This window comes from Bos taurus, chromosome 4 (genome assembly GCF_002263795.3).
Source record: "Bos taurus isolate L1 Dominette 01449 registration number 42190680 breed Hereford chromosome 4, ARS-UCD2.0, whole genome shotgun sequence".
NCBI lineage: Eukaryota > Metazoa > Chordata > Mammalia > Artiodactyla > Bovidae > Bos > Bos taurus.
In genome coordinates, this window is record NC_037331.1 from 76,820,638 (window position 1) to 76,845,019 (window position 24,382).

General features: G+C 45.0%; 1 protein-coding gene across 1 annotated transcript in view; it reads right to left on the reverse strand.

Moving 5' to 3' along the window:
* Window positions 1–24,019, reverse strand: part of LOC132342072 (2-oxoglutarate dehydrogenase complex component E1-like) — a 66,576-nt gene extending 42,557 nt beyond the window's left edge. Inside the window, 2 exon segments of the mRNA XM_059885919.1 lie at window positions 10,649–10,899; window positions 23,993–24,019. Coding sequence (XP_059741902.1) covers window positions 10,649–10,870 — 222 coding nt within the window. The 5' untranslated portion in view covers window positions 10,871–10,899; window positions 23,993–24,019.
* Between the last annotated feature and the right edge of the window lie 363 nt (window positions 24,020–24,382).

Here is a 24,382-nt window from a genome sequence, read left to right on the forward strand (position 1 = left end):
GTGGGGGGGAAATCGCAGTTATCGGGCCTCCTCTCTCTGACCTTCTTTTGTGCTTGGGATAAAACTCCAGGTGATTTTCAATTGGCTGAGGACAACAACGACGGAAATTCTGCTCAAGCTGGAGGCAGTCAGAAAAAACTGGTTCATACCGGTATTGCAGAGAGCTGGGAACCATTGGGAAAGAATATGCCAGGAATGCAGCGTCCTCCTTTCCTGTAATTCACCCCCACCGCCTGCACCACCAGCACACAGCAGCTGGTGCGCAGTTCTGCTCCCCTGCAGCTTGGCCAGGCCCTCCCCCACGAGTTCCAGGCAGGAGGGGCGGGCACCTGCACTCAGGTGACTGCCAAGCCAAGGAGCCCACCCCAACAACCAGCAAGCCCCCCTTCACCAGATCTGATCACTTGGTGACAGACAACTGTTGGTTCACACAGTTTGCAAAACCTTCTCATTGCAACTTAAAGCAGGTAAAGTTTAATGAAGTCAGACCTCTTAAAAAGGCTGTGAAACACTGTAAAGCAATTATACTACAATTAAAAAAAAAAAAAAAAGGCTGTGACAGTGAAGGTCATTTTTTGGCTTGCAGGTTTCACCAGCCCTGGGACTCTGAGCCACGCTTCCTCTTCCTGCTGCACTGTTCCCCAAGGTGCCCCTTCTACCCACCTCCCCCACACCTGATCTGGCTTCTACATTCATTCAGCCATCTGCACACCCCACCCCACCCCACCCCCACCGCCCAGGACACTCATCTCCGAGATGTGATGCCTGATGTGATGCATGGCTTTGTCACTATATGGAGGATTTCCCTTTGGATAATCGCAGCCCTCATGTGTACACACCTCAGCTTGATACTTTATTTACCTGTGTGCGTACCTGATGCCAGTTTTATCTCTCTGCAGCTTCCCTGCTGCCAGAACCAAGTGTCTGCAGACCTGCTGCAGGGACAGGTGACCATGAAGCTGAAGTGATGGGTTAGTTCGAGGCCCCTTCCCAAATGAAGAAACAGGTGACCACGAGGCTGAAGTGACAGGTCAGTGGGGTGCCCTTCCCAAATGAAGAGAAAGCTTCAAGAAGAGGATGCCTGTGTGGTCTCATGTGCCCCCTGCACCTAGACCTTCGCAGCCTTGATACCATGGAGGTGAGCAGTCCTGGCCCTCAGAGGAGCTGTGGGCTGGCCACTCACCTCCCGTGGGTCGGTTTAAAGCCACCAACTTGTTGCTGAAACAACTTAAACCAAAACATGATTTCAAGTACAAATAAGGATAACATTCTGGTTGAAATGAAACCAGAATTCTTATGTTTACTTTTAGATAACTAAAGGCATTTAACTGCAGTACATGAAGCTTTGTTTTCAAAAGCCCTCACTCCTATACTGCTCCATAAAACCTCCCAGACTTCTTACACAGGCCTCATGGGTTTCCCCTGAAGTCACCCGTCCTCTTCTCCCCTATTAGGGGAGCTTGTCAAAGCTCCAAACACTTCTCTAACATCTAAGGAAGTTGGTCCAGTGGCTGGCACGTAGGAGGTGCTCAACATCCTGCTAAGTTAAGGTCAGACAGGACCAGGCCCCTTCACATCTTGGTAGGGCTGGTGTGATGCGAGGTGCTCTGCTCAGTGGGCTATCAAAAATGGTGCTGGGGGTGTCAGCTGTGGTGCTGGGGCGGTTTCAGATGCAGCTGCGTGGGATGCCCGGCACACTGTCTGGAGAGGTACTAGGTATGGTGTCAGGTATAACGCTAAGTGCTGCACGTGGTGGGGTATCAGGTGTGGTGGTGGCCATGGCGTCAGCTCTAAGGACGTGGCGCGTCCAGAGTCCTCATCTCAGACAAGGTGCTGACCTCAGTGAGGGTGGCAGTGCTAATCAGGGGACACGCGCGTCAGCGGTTCACTGAGGCAAGCGGACTTTACCCTGTTGATTGTCAGCAGATTGCAAGAGTCTCGGGGCCAAGTTCCTGACGGTGAAGGTCACAATAGAGACTTGTTCACGAAGGGTTTGGTTTTGGAGGGGTTGCAAACACACTACCACGGGCCCTTTCCCCCACTTCAAAGGCCTCCAACGTGTGTCAGATATGTGGGCCAGCGCAAGTGTGTGACCTCACAGGGCCACACACACGTTGAGCCCACCGGAGGGGGCCTGCCTGCTGCCTGCCCACTCGTGGGGGCCTGGGAGCCCCAGTCCTGCCCCCTGCAGGCTGGGCAAGGGTGCAAGTCCCTTCAGCTGTCTGCCTGATTCCTTGCCTATAAAAGTATGGAGCATGGACTACTTAGGACAGCCCTGTATTTGTGTAGCATTTTACACCCTTAAACTGTGGGTATACTAATATTTGTTCAAGAAACTGATGATCAAAGCTTAACCCTAGTGTTACTGATGCTTCTTCTTGCTGCTCAATCCTGTGACTCTGCATGCTGGACTGAACAGACTGCTTTCTCTTGTCCAAAGTCCCCTTCTGATGCAACTCCTGCTGCCACCCTGCCGCCCCCTCCCTCACTACGGAACAATCCTCACCCTCCCGCGCTAGGCGCCCTGGTACAGAACATGATGTCACCTAATAGCCGCCACCACCCTATGCTGGGCTCTTTGCCAAGGACCCTGACGTAAAACCGCCCCGGGCAGTGGGTGCGGGAGCTTCTGGCCACCTCTTGGATGGACCAAACCCCAGGCTCAAAGGCCACCACAACTGATAAATGAATGACAGCCAGGTCTGGACGTCAGACCCCAGCGCTGTCACAAACAACCGTTTCACTGTGTTCTGATGCTGACGATGTGTTTTAACTGCCACAAACATGAGATTCAGGGGAACAAGTGACCAGGGAAAACTCATGCATGGCCAAACAAGGGTTTGGCAGGTTCAGGCTAATTCAGTCAAATAAATGGACAGGCAGTGGCTCCGATACTTTGGCCACCTGATGCAGAGACCTGACTCACTGGAAAAGACCCCGATGCTGGGAAAGACTGAAGGCAGAAGAAGGGGACGACACAGGAGGAGATGGTTGGATGGCATCACTGACTTGATGGACATGAGTTTGAGTAAGCTCTGGAAGTTGGTGATGGACAGGGAAGCCTGGCGTGCTACAGTCCATGGGGTCACAGAGTTGGGACACAACTGAGCGACTGAACTGAACTGAGTGGCTCCTGGAGCCACAGATGGTCACCCATGACTTGCTGGCCAACAGATACGGCTCAAGGATCCCAGTGCCCTGGAGAGTGTGGGCACCTCTCCGAGGCTGTCTCCCTAGTCACCCCACACAGGGCTTCTCCAGCTTAGAAAGTGTACATTAATTCCTAAGCACCCAGCTTTCTGTGCACACCAGCCCAACTACTGTATGGAGCCAAATGATTCATGTCTCTGCACTGGGCAGTGTCTACCACCCTCCTGGTGTGCGCCATCTGTGCTAACTGCTGGGCTCCATGCCTTTTCTGAAAACACCACGTGTGACTGTCCTAACATCCTGAAGAGACGCTGCCCAGGGTGAGGGGAAGAGGAGGCCCTTGGTGGACAGCCACAGGGCCTCCACCAAAGGTCTGTGCTTCAGACCCCTCCGACCAAGGCAGGGCCTTGTTCAAACCATCCCCAGCTGAGGACGGGCAGAGCCATGCCCCGACCCAGCTCACTGCCTACAACCATGTCTAGGAGGAACCAGGATCTGGGCCTGCCAGACCCTTCACCACAGAACTATTTCTATAGTTAAAACCAGGGGCTCTGCTTGGGGATTCCTCAACCACAGAAGTCAAGTGAATTGTGCTTGATTAGAGCAACACTTTGTTTTTAAAACCAGTGTTGTACAGGCGAGAGAACATCTCCAGACAAGTTCTTCTATCTTCTCTCTGTATCTGTGTGTGGGTAAAATGTCAATAAACACACAGGATTAGCAAAGAAAAGCCGTCCTGGCTTAGCCCTAAGTGCTGATGGGGAATGATGCTTCCTGAGTTTCTGACCCAGACTAAGGGTGGTGGCCCCATCATATCATTATAGAAAGCACTGTGGTAAGCTGCTCAGCGGCCACACATCCTTCCAGGTCCACACAAAGGCCCCCTGAAGTGGTTGTGAGGCTCCTTCATTGGAGGCGTGTCCCTGGGGACTGACCCAAGATTTGTTTTGATCACAGCCATGGGTAGGAGTGGCAGTGTGTAAGTTCTGGGTGGGGCATCCAAGGCCAGCAGGCTCTTCTCCCCTCCCCTCTCCTCTCAGAAATACGCTGAGCCCTGTGAGGCGGTCACTCTGGTCCCTGGATGACGGCAGGGCCTGGCGAATAGTTAGCACCAAATGCCAGATGTGAGGAGGTCCTTTGTGGGGCTGCAGCCTAGCTGAACCACAGCTGCACAGGAGCTGGGAACCAGGAGAAAGACTTCGTTGGTGGTGTTTTGAGTTGCTAGCTTTTAGGGTTATTTATTTCATGAACACTCACAGGAACTAGATTTTTATTGCAGGAAAATATTATATGCAGGACATCTGTGACCACTCTCATGAGCAGTCTTCCTGGGATTCCTCAGCAAGTGAGAGCCCATGCCCTCTGCCTGGCTGGCTGCAGCCAACAGTGCATTCTGTCAACTCAGTGTCACAACTTCCAAGGGCAGCCATGTGGGACCACACGCACATCTGATCCCCCGTGCGCCTACTGGGCATCCCACCTGGAGGAACCAGTCCAGCCAAACCAAGCCTCGGGCCCAGAGAGAATTGTGTGTCTGTGAGTCATGACCACTTAGAGAGAAGGCCCTAAACTTACAACCTGCTCGCAGACAGCAGAACCCAGAGCCTGGCAGACCCTCAGTGGGGTCTGGCACAGATGGAACAGGAAGAGCCAGTGGCTTAGAGGCTCTGAGCTGATGCTGATCACCAACCACCACAGCTCCTTTCTGGGAAAAGCCCCAAAGGATCCCTCCTTCTGACAATGTTTCCTTCCTTCCTTCCTCAGAAAGGAGGCGCCAGGAGAGTGGCTGGGGTGGAGCTCGCCACTCCCTTCTCAAGAGCAGACCCAGCCCCAAGGATGACGCTCCTTTCTTGCTTCTGATGTTCTCCTTCCCCTTGCGGTCACTCTGGATCCCTCTGCAGTTATCACTGACATTTAAAAACCCACTATTTTTGCTTAACATACAGTATGAAAGGGTAATCATTAAAAAGTCATGCTCCCAAAGATGCAGCATGCTTTTATTCCAAGTCTGCCCTCCTCTCGCTGCAGGCTCAGCTTTGTCAGCGCCCGATGCCCTCACCCTCTTCCAACTGCCAAGGGGTCCACGTCCCCACAGCGCTTCACAAAATAAGCAAACACTCCTCTGCTTGACCCCTGGGGCCTCTCAACACATGTCGCAGCCCAAACTTTTGGTTTTCACGTACTGCCTTTGGCTCCAGGCACCGAGCCCCGCAGGACCCTCTCCAGTGCTCACTGAGTGCCCCCCGACCCTCTGTCCCTCTGCAGTGCCTTTCCTGGGCACAGGCACACTGTCCCTGGTCAGGCCTATTCCTTACCGTTCAAAGTTCAGTATGACTGGCACTTCCCTTCAGAAGCCGGTGGGGTTTACCCTGTGCTCTAACTGTGCTTTGCTTATAGAATTTTTACAGGCCTGCAAGCTAGAGGGCCCTGAATGCTCACACCTCCTGACAGCAACTCAGTCCTCCAAAAAACACTGTCACGAGCTGCAAACTGCCACACACGTAAAGTGAAGGCGCTGCTTCATGACCCCTACACTTTTCAAAGGTGCAAATTTTATTTCCCTGATCGCATAAACACAAATCCTTTAAGAGTAAAACACCATACTGGAGTTTTACTGGAGTTAGGGAAGATATTCTTAGCGGTTTAGTTGATTTAACACAAAAAGTCACCAGGGTTGAGATTCCTCCTGATGTAGGAAGCTCAGTATGGAGAAACTTCAAAATGCAATTGAACAGCCTTGTTCACTGAAAGCCCATTAAGCATACCATGTGCGTGTTTTTCTCCAAGGCCAGCAGAGAACTAGAGAGCACCATGGCTGTTTTTAAAGTGCAGCCAAGGCAGTTTCAAGCGGCAGGATGAAAAGGAATGGTGTCACTGCATACTGTGGATGACACATATCTGTTTCTGCTTTGCTTGTCTGGTTCAATTACAGAAAATTACAGGATTGTGTTTCATAAGCAGAGAAGAAAGAAGAACAGCGTGGGCCTGAAGGGCGGCGTGGCCAAGTTCAAAGAGGTGGGACCGAGAGCCTGGAATTCGCACCTCAAGTCCCTAAGAGGTCCTGTTGTGACCATGCGAGACAAGAAAGCTGTTATTACTCTTGGCGGCAGGCTGGCAAAAGGCAGGAGAGGAAATGGACTCAGTTAGCAGTGGAGGAAGACAGGCTTTCAGGAAGTGGGCAGAGGTCACTCAGAAGGCCAAGCAGGGGAAGCAAGCTCTAACGGACAAAGGACAAGGTGCCAGCCCAATCAAAAGGGGCAGGGAGGGCACCACAGGGAGGAGAAGGCACAGGGCCTGAGCCTGGGTCCTCCCAGGCAGGGCTGACACCACATGATGCCTGTGGGTGGGGTCCTCTGAGGGTTCAGCAGCTCTCAGTTACCTGTTTGTCTAAAACACTAACAAGGACAATATGGCTTTGATTCTGTATTTTAGATGTAATTAAAAATAAGACGTCACAATCTGACTTATCCCCAACATGGCCAAGACCTAATGAGTGGGGGTTTTGCATGCTGACAGACCAAGCCTGGCTGAAGGTTCCTAAAAGGTTCGTGTAGTTAGATTTACTTGACAATGTGTTTAATACTGAAGTGCAGAGGCTGGACTGTAGAAAACGATGGGGAAGAGATGGCTGTCCAGGAAAGGACCACACCAAAGGACAGGAAGACAAGAGTACAAAGGCAGATCCAGGGCCGATCAGGTAACTGGGCGCAGAGGTGCAGGGAGTGCCTGGGGGCTTTGCACCCCTGAACTGCTCGATTACTACAAACATAACTTTCATAATTAGACATCTAGAAACAAAAGTCTTCTTTAAAAAGAGGGATAAGACAAAACTATAGAGTAAATTATAAAGTCAAAAATGAAATACACACTGAGAATCAGACTACAGTATTAGAGAATTACCTTGCTAGTTTGTTAGATATGGTTAAGAAACCATTCCCTTGTTAGAGTCACTCAGGTACATTTATGACAGAAATAATAATGGTTTGAGATTTGCCTTAATAAACACAAGTGGGAAGTATTTTACAAAACAAACCAACAAACAGAGAAATAAGCAGGGAAGGAGTAGATTTTTAAGGTCTGGCAAACTGTAGAGAGATGCTGAAGCTGGGCACTGGGTCTCCTCGTGGAGGTTCACCTTATACTCCTGTCAACTGGGGGGGAAAGCACAATGTTAGAGTTGTGAGTTACATTTTATTTGGAGCAAAATGAGGACTATAGCCAGGGAGTCAGCATTTCATATAGCTCTGAGGAACTGCTCCAAGGAGGTTGGGGGGTGGTCAGGATATTCGTAATTTTGGTGAAGGGAGAGTATATGCAACCAAGCACTTATTCTTTGCAGAAGGCTGATCTAACCTTGTGAAGGTTACTGCTAATCACAAGGAGTAGATGTCACTATGAAGGAATTTAGTGCTTTTCTAGATATGAGGAGATGAAAGAACTGGGTTCATAAAATCTTCCCTGGAAAATAATCTAACTACCTGAAGACCTGTCCTGCCAGTTTTTTCCAGAGCCCAGAGCGCCTGCTTTCTGACCTCCTCCTTGAACTCCTTTCAAGCGGTGTTAAAGGTTAGCGGCTGCAGAGGTTCATAATTTGATCTTTGGAAAGGTAGATAGCAAGTGTGAATTTGCAGTTGACACTCTTACTACATGTTTGACAGGTCATAAAAAGTTTAAGAAATAACAGGAGAGCAGAGAGGCAGAGATGCTAAATGTGTTCTGTTTCTGCTGAAAAAAGTCCAGTCCTAGCAGCTCCCCCGTGAGCCCTCTGCAAATGGAGGGAAGAGCACAGCAACTGAACCAGCTCTCAGGCAGGGAGTCTGATATCCCCTATCTGACGCAGAAATGAGAGATCAGAAAGATGATCAACCCAAATCTTAAAAGCTAATTTTCTTTATATCTCCCTATTTTTTTCTAACACAGACCAAAATAAAGCATTTTTAACAAAGTCAACAATTTCCAAGATCTTCTGTGTGTCATAGATGCCTCTGAAAATCTGAGCAAAGCTCTGGAACATCTCCATCAAAAAGTAAGCACACATCAGTTACTGGGCCTAATTCAATGTGGAGAGGTGATCAAGTCCACTTTGCTGGGAAGCCTGAGAAGGGGCACTGCCGCTGTGAATGTCCACTGATTTACACCATCCTGCCCCTCTCCCTCTAGGATACGCTGAGTCCCCAGAGAACCTGACAACAGAAATCAGCAGATGAAATCCGGCCCAAAGATGCCAACCTGCATGTATTCTCTTATTAAATTACAAAGTCCTTTTTGGAGATCCTTTCCCCACACCCCTGGAGAGTCTCAAAGAGGTGCTTGCTCTGACCAGTGGAGCCCGAGGAACCAACCCTCGCTCTAGACCCTTCCTCAGAAGGCTGCCTCAGTTTCGTCAGTAGTCCTCTCACTGTGCTGTCCTCACTCTAGGACAGATGGACTCCGTGACTATTCCACCCAGCCTGAGAGCCCCCAAGTGCTTCCCAGTCATCACATGCTACCTTTCTTGATGCTATGTGATAAAAATACTTTTCAAGAATTGGTAGGGGGGGGAAAAAAAGAATTAGTGCAGCAAAGAGCATTTTTAGGGTGGTGAAAATACTCTGTATAATATATTGTAACGGTGATGTAATACATAATACATGTCATTATGTATTTGTTCAAAACCACAAATGCACACCACCAAGAGTGAACCCTGGCGTAGACTATGGGCTTTCGGTGATGATGACATGTCAGTGCAGGTTCATCAATTATATCAAACATAAGTCTGGTGGGGAATGTTGATGGTGTGGGAGGTTCCATGTATAGGGGCAAGGAGTGAGTATATGGCGTATCTCTGTACCTACCCCCCAATTTTGCTGTAAACCTAAAACTCCTCTAAAGAGCAAATCTTAAAAAAAACTTTTAAGCAATAATAACAGTAATGATATTAACACAAATACTAATAATGGTGACAGTCACTGTGATGGTTGCTGCTCCACTTTTCAGAGCTCTGCATCGCAGAGTGGTGTGCTTCTTCTCTGCAACCCATTCCTGGGACGCAGGGCATCCATACACGGACACCCCCAAGCCTAGATCCGTATTATCTCCTAAGAGCTCATTCCAGTGCTATTCCCCCCTAAACTAAATAGAACTTAAGAAAACTTGTTTGGTTCTACAAAGAGGTTATATCTGAGAAAAGGAAGGTGAGGGACAGCCTGGACATGAGACGAAAGTCTGACTCTAAAACCTCTGGGCTAAGTTTATCTGAAAGAGAACCTTGCAGCAACTGTCCTCAGAAACTGCTAATATCTGACGTCACTGGCAGGGCCAGTTTTATAGGGCACTTCTTTCTGGGTAGTCCACTTGTCTACCATCTTGGGAGACACACCCCAGATCTCCTCCCATAGGAAACCAGATTTCACCTTGCTCATGGAGCAATGCAGCTTCCAGGTTGCCATGAAAACAGGGAAGGAAAAGACCTGGCTAGATGTCCTCCTTTGCCAGGCAAGGAGGTTCAGACCAAGAGGTGGCATTATCATACCAAGAGCCCTGATAAAACAGGGCTGGGGGCTCCCGCAGTCACACAAACATATCCAATCCTAAATGTCACTAACACTTTAGGGTAAAGGGTAAAGATTATACTCGAAGGCCTGACAGAAGCAGGCTGCTTTCTGAAGACAAATCCCTACAATTCACAAGGAAGGAAGAGGCCAGATCAACAGAGATGGCAGCCAGCCTCTGATGGGCACTTCCTCTGCGTAGACCCTGAACACCTCGCATATACTGTCTCCTCAGATCTTCCCACACCCTGCAAATGGGCCACAAGGAGCTAAGCAGCTTGGGGACCCACCCTTCAGCACCTGTACTGGGCCAGCTTCCTGACCTGAAAGCCAAGAAACAGTTATCAAAACTCATAAATATCACTGGCCAAAATGCTCTGAAGAAGTTCTGCCACCAAGCATGCTCTGTATCAAGTAACCACATGAAGGGAGAGGTTCTAAGGAACAGCCTCATACGTCAACACAGAGAAATTAGAAGGAAGCCTTCACAGAATTTACTTTTAAATACAGGAGAGGGACATAAACATGCTGATCTAAAATGTCATTTGTAGAGAAATCTCATGAGATGGTTTTCAGGTGTTCCGAGGACAGTGGGATGGACAAGCTTCCTGAAGGTCCTTCCTTCCGTGCGCTTCCGCCGTCCTGCAGTAGCCTTGGTGACGTCCTGGGAGTGGTGCAAGTGGTTCGTCACCTCCGTGGGGGTTTAACACGTTGGCTGTTCCAGGGAGCAAGGCCTTGAGCGTGCCGCACATGGAGAGAGGGAAATGCCCCTCCAGAGAAGGTGGCTCCTGTTGGGCCTGGGCTGACGGTCGAATTGGGTTGATGCAAAGAACTCGAGTCGGTGGGGCTTCTAGCCGCCTGCCTAACTTTCTTCTTGAGGGTCCTTAGAACACATGCACTTACCTGGACGGCCAGCCACCACCGGCCAAGACTCCAAACACGAAGACACCTGTTCCTTTGAGCCTTACCTTGTGTACACTTTTGGGGTTTTCCAACCAAGCATAGTACATTTCCTCCACATAGTTCGAACTAGTCCCGCTGAGGAAAGGCTCTGCAGCAACGGGGGCAGTATAGCACCGTATCTGCCCAAACGTCCTAGCTGCTGCTGGTCTGTTTTGTGAAAATGTCTTCACAGTCTGGGAAGCCGTTAACGGCCTCAACTTAGCAGCACAAGTCCTTAAGTGAAACATTCTTGTCCTGATGTCTCTCTCACGACTGTCTGCACCAAAAAAAAGAAAGAGAAGTTAGAAAGCGCATTTTAGCAGACAAGCCTACTGGGGGGAAAACCTCTCAGACTCTGGCTGGAGGAGAAAGAGTCTGTAAATGCACGTGTGGCTGTGTGCTCTGCTTGAGAGAGCACGGCAGAGCACGAGGTAGTCAAGTGGACCAACCTTCTACATACAGGGCCTGCACTCAATATGGGGAGGCAAGAGCACAGCTGCAGAGGTCATGGTCTTCACTTGCAAGTTTTGATCTAGGTTGAGGGCTATGATATATCATGACAGGGGCGCTTCCCTGATGGCTCAGCAGTAAAGAACCTGCCTGCAATGTAGGAGATGCACGTTCGATCCCGGAAGTCAGGAAGATCCCTTGGAGCAGGAAATGGCAACCCACTCTAGTATTTTTGCCTGGGAAATCCCATGGACAGAGGAGACTGGTAGATCCCCACAGTCCATGGGGATCGCAAAGAATTAAGACATGACTGAGCACATATAAATTTATATGTTGTGTAAAACAACTATAGGAAAAGGCAACAAGGATGAATTAAGGATTAGGTTAGTATTAATTGCAAAAGGAGAAATACTTTCTAATCTATCCGGAGATTACCGAGCCCTGATGGACTCTTGGTATTCTGGAGAACACAGAAACACTGGGGAAATATTTTGCTCACCCTCAAATAATTTACCTTTGAGCAGAAGAAAAAAATATATTAAAAATAATTACAGCAAAAGCACTGAGCACCTGAGAGGCACAGAAAATACCAACAAAACTCCCTGGGAGAACCCACTTCTCCTAAGTGCTCCTTTCCAGCAGCCAGGAAAGTTTGGGGAAGGGCACAGACAACAGGGAGGCCTTCGCTCTGAAGAGGAGGGGAAGGCAAGGATTTATAAGAATCAGTAGGAAGAAAGATCAGACAGATGGAAAAGTTTGAAAAACACAGGGGAGGAGCAAGAATTGTCTTGGCCGGCTGGAGGAATGGACTAGCTGGATGGCCAAGGGTCCGGATGCCACATTTCCTAAAACTGGAGCCAGGAGAGGGCCAACAAGGGAGGCAGGGGGCTCTGAAAGACAAAGGTATGGACAGCAGTGACCACAGAAGAGTCCACCTACCTCGCACTACTCTACAGTCAGTAGCTTGACCTGTTAGGACTCTTCCAAACCCACCAACTCCCTCAAGGCGGGCATTAGCTCTTCTGCTTTATAGGTCACCTTTCTGAGTTTGTTTACACTTTCCCCAAGGTTGAATGGATCTTGAGTTTGATGGTTGTAATTTTACTAAATATAATATATAACTCTAACTACACTATCCACTTTACAAAAGCAGCTGATGCACCCACTAGACCATGAAAGAGTTTAGACTGTCTGGGTTGGGAAGATCCCCTGGAGGAGGGCATGGAACCCACTCCAGTATTCTTCCTGGAGAATCCCCATGGGCAGAGGAGCCTGGCGGGGCTACAGTCCATAGCATCGCACAGAGTTGGACACGAATGAAGTGACTAAGCAGCTGCAGCGGAGGGTCTTGAACCACTTCCAATCATGTGTAAGCATTCAGATGCCTCTGGAAGGGGACAAGGACACTGTGCTGCTTCTCTTCCCATAAAAATCCCAGCTGCCCAATGGTCTCTTCCAGTCATAGCAAAACAGACTGGGGAAGGGGAGGGGAGCCGTTGGGCAGAAGTGAGGCTCACCATAGCCCTCTGCCCTGGGAAGTGGTGACTGATGGTCTAATAAACGATTGGCCTTAAAGCAAGTGCCCTGACTGTAAAGTGGGAATCACACCTCACCTCCACTCCTGCCTGAAGGAAATCCAAGCTTTGAGACAGGTTGAGAATTACCCAGAAATAAATGTTACATAAACTATCCTCTACATCGTTTGTAAGAACCCCTTCTCTTGACCCAAATATGATCAGGATATGCATAAAGGACACTGGCCTGTTTGGCTGCTTGAAAAAGACAGGTCAGCAAAAGTAGAATTTCAAAGCTAAACAACAAACAAAAACTTGCCCCTTAAAAATTAAATGCAATCTTTAGGATACTATCTTAACTCCTTTTTTAAAAAAAACCTTAAGTAACTTCAGTAGTTCTTCCTACTGCCAACTCTATTCCAATTTTCTCAGCTATTAAGTTTAAGGCTGACAAAAAGCTATCAAAGACACTGATGGCAAAAATACTATGACCATTGCTTTTCACATTAATTAAAAAAAAAACAACTCAGGCCGACACTCATCTGTTTCCTCCAACGTCATTATTATCTGCTGCTGCTGCTGCTAAGTTGCTTCAGTCGTGTCCAACTCTGTGCGATCCCATAGATGGAAGCCAACCAGGCTCCCCCATCCCTGGGATTCTCCAGGCAAGATTGGGAGTGGGTTGCCATTTCCTTCTCCAATCACTATTATCTAGGCAGCTTGAAATACTCTGAGTTGAAGTATTCTCCTAGAACACAGCAGTATCATCACCTCCATTAACAGTCATTATTCAGTTGCTGCAATACCCAATTAACAGGCATCGCACTGACAAGTACGAAACTGTTCATCTCTTCTTCCTAAAGCAGTCCTTCCAATATGATACAGTAAACAAACCACGTTACTGAGTTATCTACAGTCGTAAAATCTGACAAACAGCTCAGTGCTGCCCAGCATAATTACTAACAATCTTCAAACTTCCCTTAAGATGACTCATATGAGTCATAGGAAAACTTTGCCTTCAGCAGACAGCTCAACATCCCCCTGCCTCCACTCCAGGATGACCAGGAACAGCTGTTCCCTATCTGCAATCTGAGAGACCCACAGAGCAGACATCAGGTATACATTTCAGATTCTGGAAGGTTCGGATTCCATCCTTCCAATTCCAGAGTCAACATTAAGAATAGTGCATTTCTGGTAGGAATGCTGAACCGTTCAAACACTTTCATGAAAGCTTTGAGTTGTTAAAAAAAGCCCAAGTGTTCTGACTTGTGGTTGAGAACAATATTTCTCCTTGATAGGGTGCCAAATATTCTTAGTGTGGAAAGAACAGTCTTTTCAACAGATGATGCCAGGGCAACCGGAAATCCACATGTGAAAAAATGATTTTGGACCCCTGTTTTACACCGTACACAAAATTAACTCAAAATGGATCAAAGACCTACATGCAAGAGCTGACACTGTAAGACTCTTAGAAGGTTTCTAACTTTCAAAATGGAGTAAATCTCCAGAACCTTGAGTCAAACAATGTGCCTTAGGACACCAAAAGTACAAACAACAACAACAAATTGGACTTCATCAAAATAAAAACTTCAGTGTTTCAAAGTGAAAGTCGCTCAGTCGTGTACAACTCTTTGTGACCCCATAGACCAGGCCAAAATAGTGGAGTGGGTAGCCTTTTCCTTCTCCAGGGGATATTCCCAACCCAGGGATCAAACACAGGTCTCCCGCACTGCAGGTGGATTCTCTACCAGCTGAGCCAGAAGGGAAGTGCCTAGTGCTTCAAAGGACACCATCAAAAAAGGCAGTCTAAAAAGGAATATATGCAAATTATACAGCTAATAAGGCACATGCATGCAGAATATTAAGAACTCATGACTCAAAAATGTAAATATAACTCTATAATGAAAAGTAACCCAATCAAAAAAACTGCCAAAGGATACAAATAGACATTTTTCAAAAGAAGACACACAAACGATCAGTAAGAATGTTAAAGCATACCCAATATCATTAGTCATAAGGCAAAAAAAAAAATTGCAAATCAAAATCACAACAAGATAGGACTTCAGGCCCACTAGACTGGATATAATCAATACAATCAAGTGTTGGAGAGAACAGAAGAATTAGAACCCTCATACAATCCGAGTGGGAGTGTAAACTGGTGCAGCCACTTTGGAAAACAGTTTCTCAAAAAGTTAAACATAGAATTACCATGTGGCTCAGCAACTCCACTGCTAGGTATACAACCAAGAAAAACAAAAACATATGTCCACACAAGCCCTTGTACACAGATGTTCACTGCAGCATTATTCATACTAGCCAAAAAGTGGAAAAATTCAGAATGTGATAGAGCCATACTATGTAATAGAACTAAGCAATAAAAAGGAATGAAATACCAATACATCCTGCAACACAGATGACCTTTGAATATATTAAGTGAAAACAGTCATTCACACACAAAAAACACAATATTGTATGACTTCATGTATATGAAATGTTCAGAACAAGCAAATTGATACAGACATAAAGCCCAGGGTTGGGGGCAGTAAGGATCAGACAGGACTGATGGGTATGGGCTTTCTGCATTGACAGGTGGATTTTTTACCACTGAGCCATCAGGAAAGCCCAGGTATGGGTTTTTTGGGGGAAGGGGGAGATGAAAATATTCTAAAACTAGATTATGCTGATGGCTTCACGACATTATGGTATACTGTAAGACATTAAACTGTACAGTTTAAATGGGTGAATTATACGGTATATGAATTATACCACAATAAAGTTTTTTTTAAAATCTTTGTCAACAAATATGCCCAACCCTAAACTTCATTGATTCTTTTTTTGGCTACACAGAATGGCATGCGAGATCCTAGTTCCCCGACTAGGGACTGAACCAGTGCCCCTCTCCACCTCCATGCAATAGAAGTGTGGAGCCCCAACTGCTGGACCACCAGGGAAACCTCTCAATAAAGCTGTTTTTTAAAAAGTCTAAGGAGAAACACGAATCTGTCAATATCAATAAAGTACACAAAGTGACACTCTTTGTAACCGTTAATTTCAATACACAAGTATATAAATCTATACATTTGAGAAAAATAACATTAAAAAAAAAGCAAAAACTAAAGCAAAATTTGTTTTTAAGGGTTAAGTGCTCTGCCCTTAGGAAAATAAAACAGAACTTTATCTGCGCCTAAACATTCCCCAGTTAGGCAGCACACACTTTACCCAAGGTCACCTCCCCATTCACAGGATGGGGAGATAAACTGACTCCTGACGTCTATGACCGTCATGCTGGCTAGGCAGAGGAGTAATCAGAGGTAAAAACAGCTTGGACAGTTTCTCAGGACATGAGTCTTTGAGGGAAAAGCACATGCATAGTTAAATGGCTGTTACCACTGTATGTTGCCTGAGAACCATTTTAAAAGTACAACTTACCTTGAAAGGCGGTTTTTTTTTTGGGGGGGGGCGCGTTTCAGACTCAAGATTCTCATAACAAGTCAAGAAAACAATGCTTGCTACATACCCACGGCTGTTACTCCAATATTCTAGCTTTAGCAGTCATACAAAGACATTAGGTACAGAGAGAGCACAAATACCAATTCTCTTTTACTGGCTGAGAATCTAAGGAGAATTCAACATCTTTCACCTGTGATGCCTCATCAACCATAAACTGAGAGGGAGGTAATGCATGTTACTCTTAAACTGTAAAGGTATTTTGCCATCATTAGATGAGTGGTGGCTGAGCCTGCAGGGCAAACAAAGCAGAATGATCCTCACTATGTGAGCCTTAAATGTGCCACTTGATCTATGGTCAGTTTCCTCTGCCATAAAGTGAAGGGAACAATCAGTCCTGCTTTCTCAATGTCTTTTGTAACTATGATACAAAAATGAAAGAATTTTACACACTTTAAAAATACTTTTATGACTAAAGGACAATTTACCAGAAAAACAAAAAACCAACCAACCAGCCAAATAAACAAACAAAAAACAAGAAAAGCAATCCTGCAGCTAATGCTATCTCTTAAAAAAGCTGAAGTTTCCAAGGTAAACCTAAACAGAAGTAAACTTGGAGCGGGTAACTGACCAGACTGTAAGGAAGGACTTCCACCTCTGAACCAGGAACCCTAAACAAGCTTCAGTGCACAGGCCTGAAGACTGAACTGTCCTTCCCCAGACTGACACTGTTAGCAGAGGTGCCCTGACTGTGGTGATGCATGGTATAGGTAAGCTGGCATCTTTTAAAGGTGTTGGTTAAAGTACAAATTATTAAAATTTTATGAAAAGAAAGGGCAGTTGTCAATATTTATTAAAAACTTAAAAAGTATATACAGAACTTCTGTTTCCCACTACATGCAGCTAATAATAAGAGATGTTTCATTAAAAAAAAAAAATCACGATTCTGAAAGGTGGAGAGGAGACAGACTGGGAAGGGATCTTGGGGCCCAGAGGACTCAGAATTGAGTTCTCATTTTCTTTTTGCCTCATATATTCCAGGCTAGGTGCTGAAGAAGTTGGCAACCCAGAAATACCAACTACTGTAGACTCAAAAAAAGCTGCAACGTAAGTCTGCCCTCTCAGGCCAGCGGACTGAGAATGGGGCAGTCTAGCAGGACAGGATATTTTTAGACAATAACCACTCTACTGCAACCAACCCCACAGAAAAATGGTGGCCCGCTCCCACTCCACCTGGTAGTATCAGAGAAGATCAGCGACTTTCATCCCCACCAGTGACAACGACCCCCTCCCCCCAACAACATTAGTACAGGCCAGGAGGGAGCCTGGATTTTACTGCCCAGCAGCACAAGGCAGGCTGGAATCACAAAGGTCTAACTGAGAAATTACCACACAGCAGTGACAAGGAATCCCTACCCACAGATACCAAGGAGGCCAGGTGAGGAGCCTCTGCCTCCACCCAGTAATAACCAGGCAGCACCTCCTATCCCCCCAGCAGTGTCAGAAGCCTGTTCTGTTGCGCTCACCAACACTAAGATGACACACATAAGAATAACGTGGCAAAGCTGTAGAAGAGCCAGCATCAATATGCTTCCACAAGCAACTATGAACATGCTTGAAACAAATGAAAATAGCCTCAGTAAAGAAAAAGAAGATATAGAGATGAACCAAATGGAAACTTCAGAACTGAAAATTACAATAACTAGCATAAAAAACCTGATAAACATGAACAAAAGGAATTTCCCATTCTGAACAAGAGGAAATAGACTGGGGGAAAAAAACCAGGGCCTCAGGGACATGTGGGACTATAATAAAAGACCTAATGCTGCATATAAATGTCATCAGAATCTCATGAGGAGCAGAAAGGGGAAGGGGCTGAAAATGTATTCAAAAAAATAATGGCTGCAAACTTTCCAAATTTAGCAGAAGACATAAACTTACAGATTCAAGAACCTGAGAGAACCCCAAACAAAACAAACCCGAAGAAATACATTCCACGATACATCATGAGCTTTTGAAAACTACAAACAACTCAAATAGTATATTTCTCACCAGAAACTATGAAGGCCAAGAGAAAGCGGCACAACACTTTTCAAGTGCTGAAAGAAAATAACTGTTAATCCAGAGCCCTATAGCCAGCAAAAACATCCTTCAGGAAAAAGGGGGGAAATAAAGATCTTAGATGAAGAAAAACTAAAACAATTTATGGACAGAAGATTTATCTTAAATGAATGGCTAAATGAAATCCTGTAAACAGAAAGTAAATGATAAAAGGAAAACTTGTAACATCATGAAGAAAGAAAGAACAAAAACAAAATATAGGTAAACATAATTTCCTTTCCTCTGCTGCTGCTGCTAAGTCGCTTCAGTCGTGTCCAACTCTGCGACCCCATAGATGGCAGCCCACCAGGCTCCCCCGTCCCTGGGATTCTCCAGGCAAGAACACTGGAGTGGGTTTCCCTTCCTCTAGAATCTTGTAAATGATGTGTAATGGATGAAGCAAAAATTACGACACACCTGATATGGTTCTAATGCTGTGTCTGTAGAAGAATTATTTAAGACAATTTTAAGTGGAGTAGGATAAAGTGATGTAAACAGAGATATGGTTTCCATATTTCACTCAAAATGATAAAATGATGACACTAGTAGACTGTGATAAATTATGTACACACAATGCAATACCTAAAAATCCACTAAAAAAGCTACACAGATACACTAAAAAAATACTACATGTAATTAAAAGTGGAATTTAAAAATGTGTTCAAGTTAAAAAAAGAAAAATGTGTTCAAGTAGTCCACAAGGGGGCAAGAAAAAGAAAGCAGAGGAACAAAAAACAAAAAAGAAAATAAAGAATAAAATAGCAGATATAACTCCTAACATATCAATTATTACACTAAATGTAAATGATCTAAATATACCAGTTAGAGACAGGCAGAATGGATAAAACAACAGGATCTGATAATATAAGAAATTTCAAATATAACAATACAGGAAGCTTGGAAGTGTAAGGATGAAACATTATGTATCATACAAACATTAAGCAAATGAAAGCAGGAGTTTATTTCATCATCTAATACTACTACTATTATCAGACAAAATAGACATCAGAGCAAAGAAAATTACCAGAGATACTAATGACAAAAGATTAATCTACCAAGAAAATACAGCAATCTTAAATCTTAAAATATAGCAATCTTAAATCTATGTCATACCAAACAACATAACTGCAAAATATGTGAATCAAACTAATAAAAGTGAGTGGAGAAAAAAACAAATTTAAATTATAGTTGGAAACTTCAACTCCTCTTTCAACAAGAGACAGAAAAGCTAGATATGAGGTCAGCAAGGAAACCAAGAAACTCAAAAGTACAAACTACAACAACTTATCCAGTTTGAAATAGCTACTCAAGAAATTTCATGTGTAATTTAAAAGCTCCTGAGAAAACAGACTCTAGGAAATTTCCTGGCACTCCAGTGGTCAGGACTCTTTACTTCCACTGCTGGGGGCATGGGTTTAATCCCTGGTTGGAAACTTAGATCCACATGTGGCAATGCCAAAAACAAAACAAACAAAAAACAATGCAATCTACCATACTGACAGGCTTGAAAAGAAAAACTGCATGCTCATATCAATAGATGCAGATAAGGCACTTGACAAAATTCAACCACCAGGATAAAAACTCTCAGAAAACTAGGAATAAAAGGGAACTTTAACTTGATAGTAAGCCTCCACAAAAGCCTACAGCTAATACATACTACTTAATTGTGAAAGAGTGACTGCATCTTTTTAAAACTGGGAGCAATGTAAGGATGTCTACTTTCATCCCTACTATTCAATATACTACTGAGAACTGTAGCCAGTGCAATAAGCCAAAAAAAGGAATTAAAAGGCATACAGATCAGAAAATAAGAAATAAAACTACTACTATTTGCAGATCACATAATTGATTATCTATGTATAAAACTTTAAGGAACCTACAAAAACATTTATAGAATAAGTGAATTTGCAAGGTCATAGGATACAAGATAAATATATAAAAACCAACTGTATCTCTACAAACTATCAAAGGACATATGAAAAAGAATTTTTAAAAAGGAAACTGTAAGTCTAACAAAACGTGTACAAGGCTTGTATGCTAAAAACTACAAAATACCAATGAACAAAATAAAAAAACCTAAATAAATGAGAGACATACCTTGTTGGTGGACTGGAAGATTATCTCCAAATTGTTACACAACTCTAGCACAATTCCTATCAAAATCTCAGTTAGAATTTCTGTAGATAGAGGTAAGATTACTCTAAAATTTATAGGCAAAGGCAAAGGAATTAGATTAGCTGAGACAATAGTAGTGGGAAGAACCGATTTACTTAATTTCAAAATTATGTAACTTCAATAATCATATTGTATGGTACTGATGGTGAGACAGACAAAAAGACTGATGAAACACAACAGAGGACTCTAAAACAGACCCGCACAAGCACAACCAAGTGATATCTGGCAAAAATGTAAAAGCAATTCAATGGAGGAAGAACAGTCTTCTCAACAAATGCTGCTAGTTGGATATTTATAGTGGAAGGAAAAAGAGAGAAAGAATAAACGGAAAAGAAAAGAAAGAAATCACTCAAGCTAGAATTCACACCTTATATAGAAATCAACTTGAAGTTGATTATAAATTTAAATGTACAACACAGAACTATAAAGCTTATAGAGAAATATGTAACAGAAACAAGAGCGAGGTGGTCTTTAACTTGCTACTAAAAGCACAACCCAGAAAAAACAAAGTTCATAAACAGGACTTGACCAAAATTAAAAAAGTTTTTGCTCTCCAAAAGATCCCATTAAGAAGATGAAGACAAGCTACAGACAGGAGAAAATATCTGCAAACCACATATCCAACAAAGGACTAGAATGCTTAAGAAATTCTCAAAATGAAACATTAAAAACTGCAAATGATCCAATTACAAAATGGGCAAAAGATATTAATAGGTATTTCATGGAAGAGGCAAATAAACACATTCAGTATCACTAGCCATTAGGGAAATGCAAATTAAAACCACAATCACTACGCATCTATTAGAATGGCTAAAAATTTTTTAATGGTATTAAATGCTACCAAGAATATGGAGTAAGTGGGTCACAAACACATTATTGGTGGGAATGTACAAGAAAAGTCTGTCTACTTTTAAAAAAACTAAACATGAAACCACCCTATGACCTAGTGATTACACTCCTGGGAATTTTTCTCAGAGAAATGAAAACTTCTGTTCACATAAAAACCTGTATATATATATATATCCTATGTAAGAGTGCAATGTGGGGCTGTTCAACACAAACATAATAATGTACTTTTGTGAATGAGAGCTGGCATGTCAAATGCATTCTCTAGAAAAATAACTGGTGTAATATTAAGATTTGTTTTCTAAAGTTGATACTGTCAGTTATTTTTGTGAACAGCCTGATGTTTGGGACCTTTTTTTCTCAAAATAAAAAAGTCCTTATTAAACCAAGAATTCGAAGGAAAAAGAAACCCCAAAAACCTGTATATAAATGTTTACAACAGCTTAACAGTCAAAGAATGGAAACCACCCAGATGTCCTTCAATGACTGGAGACTTAAATCAACTGTGGTACACCAATAGCCTCGTACATCAATAGCATCAAAAGCATAAAAATGAACAAAACTACTGATATAGGCAACCACCTGCATGCATTTTCAGAGAATCATGCTTAGCGAAAAAAGCCAACCCTAAAAGGTTACATACTGTACGATTCTCCTTATGTAACATTCCTGACATGTCAAAACTATAGAAATGGAAAACAGATTAGTGGTTGCCAGGAGCTGAGGAACTGCAGGCAGGATGGAAGTGGGTACAGCCATAACAAGATAACAGGAGGGACCCTTGGCATGACGGAAAGGTTCTCTATCTTGACTGTCAATACCTGGTTGTGATATAGTTCTGAAGTTTTTGTAAAAATGTTATTTGAGAAAATGGGTAAAGGGACAGTGGGATCTCTCTGCACTTTTGTTATAATTGCATATAATTGATTTGCATGTACAATTTCTCAAAATTACAAAATTCTAGAATAAATTTCTCAGTAATTGTACAATTATTCCAAAGTAAAACTATCTAAAAATTTTAAAGAAGATGGTACAGTACTTTTCTCAAATGGGGCAGTAAGGAGTAAGGCTAATTAAAAGCAGATCTGATATACATAGATATATATGCAAGATACACATATAGCATGGTAAATATTGCACTTTTAATAAGCTGTGTGTTCAAATTCAAATGAAATCAACAGAAATTAATGTATTTCTGAAATTAAAGATAGTCTTTAAAAGTAACTAAATTTTGGTGATGGCTGCTTACTATGAATACACTACAAACTAGTGAATTGTATACTTGAAAGAATGAACAGTATGGTACATGAATTATATCTCAATAAAGCTGTTTAAGGAAAAAAAAAGGTACTTGAAATGTGGAAAATGCTCTTCAAAATTTTATCAGGATACTCTAATCTTTCTTCAACTTTCAAAATCAGCTAATTTGCAAAGCTAGAATAAGTACTATACATTTTCAGACCGTGAGGATCTTGCACAAAAAAACTGCAGTTTGACTACTGCACCTCTTGTTACAGTGCAAGCAAGACTTCATCCAGGCCATTTATCCTTTTAAAGCTGCTCAGAGCCCAAACCTGGGAGTCAGCCTCTACTTCCTGCTTCAAAGTACAGGTAAAACAAAGCAGAGAAACCCCAGGACAAAAGAGAGTTCACACCTCAGGTCTGAGTCACCTCTCCTCTGTCATGGGTGAAGGGCAGAGAGAGCAAGTTCTTGTCTATACTCAGTGTCTCGCCACCAGTTTTCTACCAAGCTTCGTTACACAACTTACACTGACTCAGGTAGCCTTGCGAAAGGAAAAGGGTGTTCCTCGAGGAAACGCGCTTCATCTCAACATGAACTACCATATCCCTGGAAGAAAGAAGCGTACTGACTACAGTAGGGTACTGCAAGCTAGTCTGCCCATTAAGGGTGTTGCCCCCAAAGAGTTCACAGGGAGGATGGGTACTCTGGGTACTAAGCATGGAGGGATCCTGAGTATTTGGGCACTGAGCGCGCATGCAGCAGAGAAACCTGTCCATTAAGAGTGTCACCCTGAAGAGCACAGAGAATAGAAACGATGAGTGCTGAGTACAGTAAAGGTACTGAGGATAGTGGAGGTACGAAGTGCTGGAGGGTAATTCACTCAGGGTTCACCCCCGAAGAGCGCAGGGAGGATGGGTATGGGGGTACTGAATACACAGGATACTGTGGGCTAAGCCGCTCCTCAAGGGCGTCACCCCAAGGAACACAGGAAGGATGAGTACGACAGAGAAGTACTGCAAGACAGAGGGGTACTGCACAGTAATCTGTTCCTCAAAGGGTCGTCCCAGGGGCGAAGGGTCAGTCCGGACAGAAGCCGACCAGCGTCTTCGCGCTCTGGGAAAAACGAATGCCCACAATTCACAGCTGGTTCTTCAAGGGCGCGCCACCCTTCCAGCCGTCCAGGCTGGGAGAGGACACAGCCTGACGACTCCCACGTGACGCCTCCTCGACCTTGGGGGTCACCCCTGCCGCTGCGCCCGTTCCCTCACATCCGCCGCGCAGCCCACCCCTCTGCCCATCACAGCCAATGGCTTGCCGCTCCGCGCCCCGCGCGACCTCTGCGCTCGCCCGCACCCGCCAATCTCCGCCCGCCAGGAGGCGCCCCCTGCACCATTGGCTGCCACGTCCGTCTGTCAGGCTCCGTCCCACCCACCTCCCCCCGTCAGCCCCGCTCCAGCCAGCTCCACTCCCTGTCACCGGGGCGGCGGCGACAACGAGGGTGCGGCGGCCTTACCCCATGCCAAGACCCTCGCCGCCTGCCTGACCGGCGCGGAGCCTCCCAAATCCGGCGAGACCCAGCCGCCGCGCAAGCCTACCTGTCTCCGGCTCAGCTCCACCCGAATGAGGCGCCGACACCCCACTCCGGGGCACCAAACTCTCGGCCCCGCCTCAGCGTGTGGCGTCAGCACGCCGCCCCGCCCTAAGACGAGAGGGGCCGCCCCAACCTCGTGAGCGGAGTCTTGACGTCACAGAGTCGCGCCCACAACTCCGGTGGCTCGGCCTTGGGGCGGTAGTGTTAGCTCCGGGGTTGTAGCTTGCTTTTGGCACGTCGGGTCCTGACCGGCTTGCGTGACAGTTCTGAAAGGGGTCTGCATGTTGCTAAGTACTGTCTCCTGCAGTAAGCTGTCCGGAGTCCTTTGATGGAGAACTGACCTGGTATGTGATGTCAGAAACAAACCTTGGTCGGCAGTGCGCGCTTGAGGCGC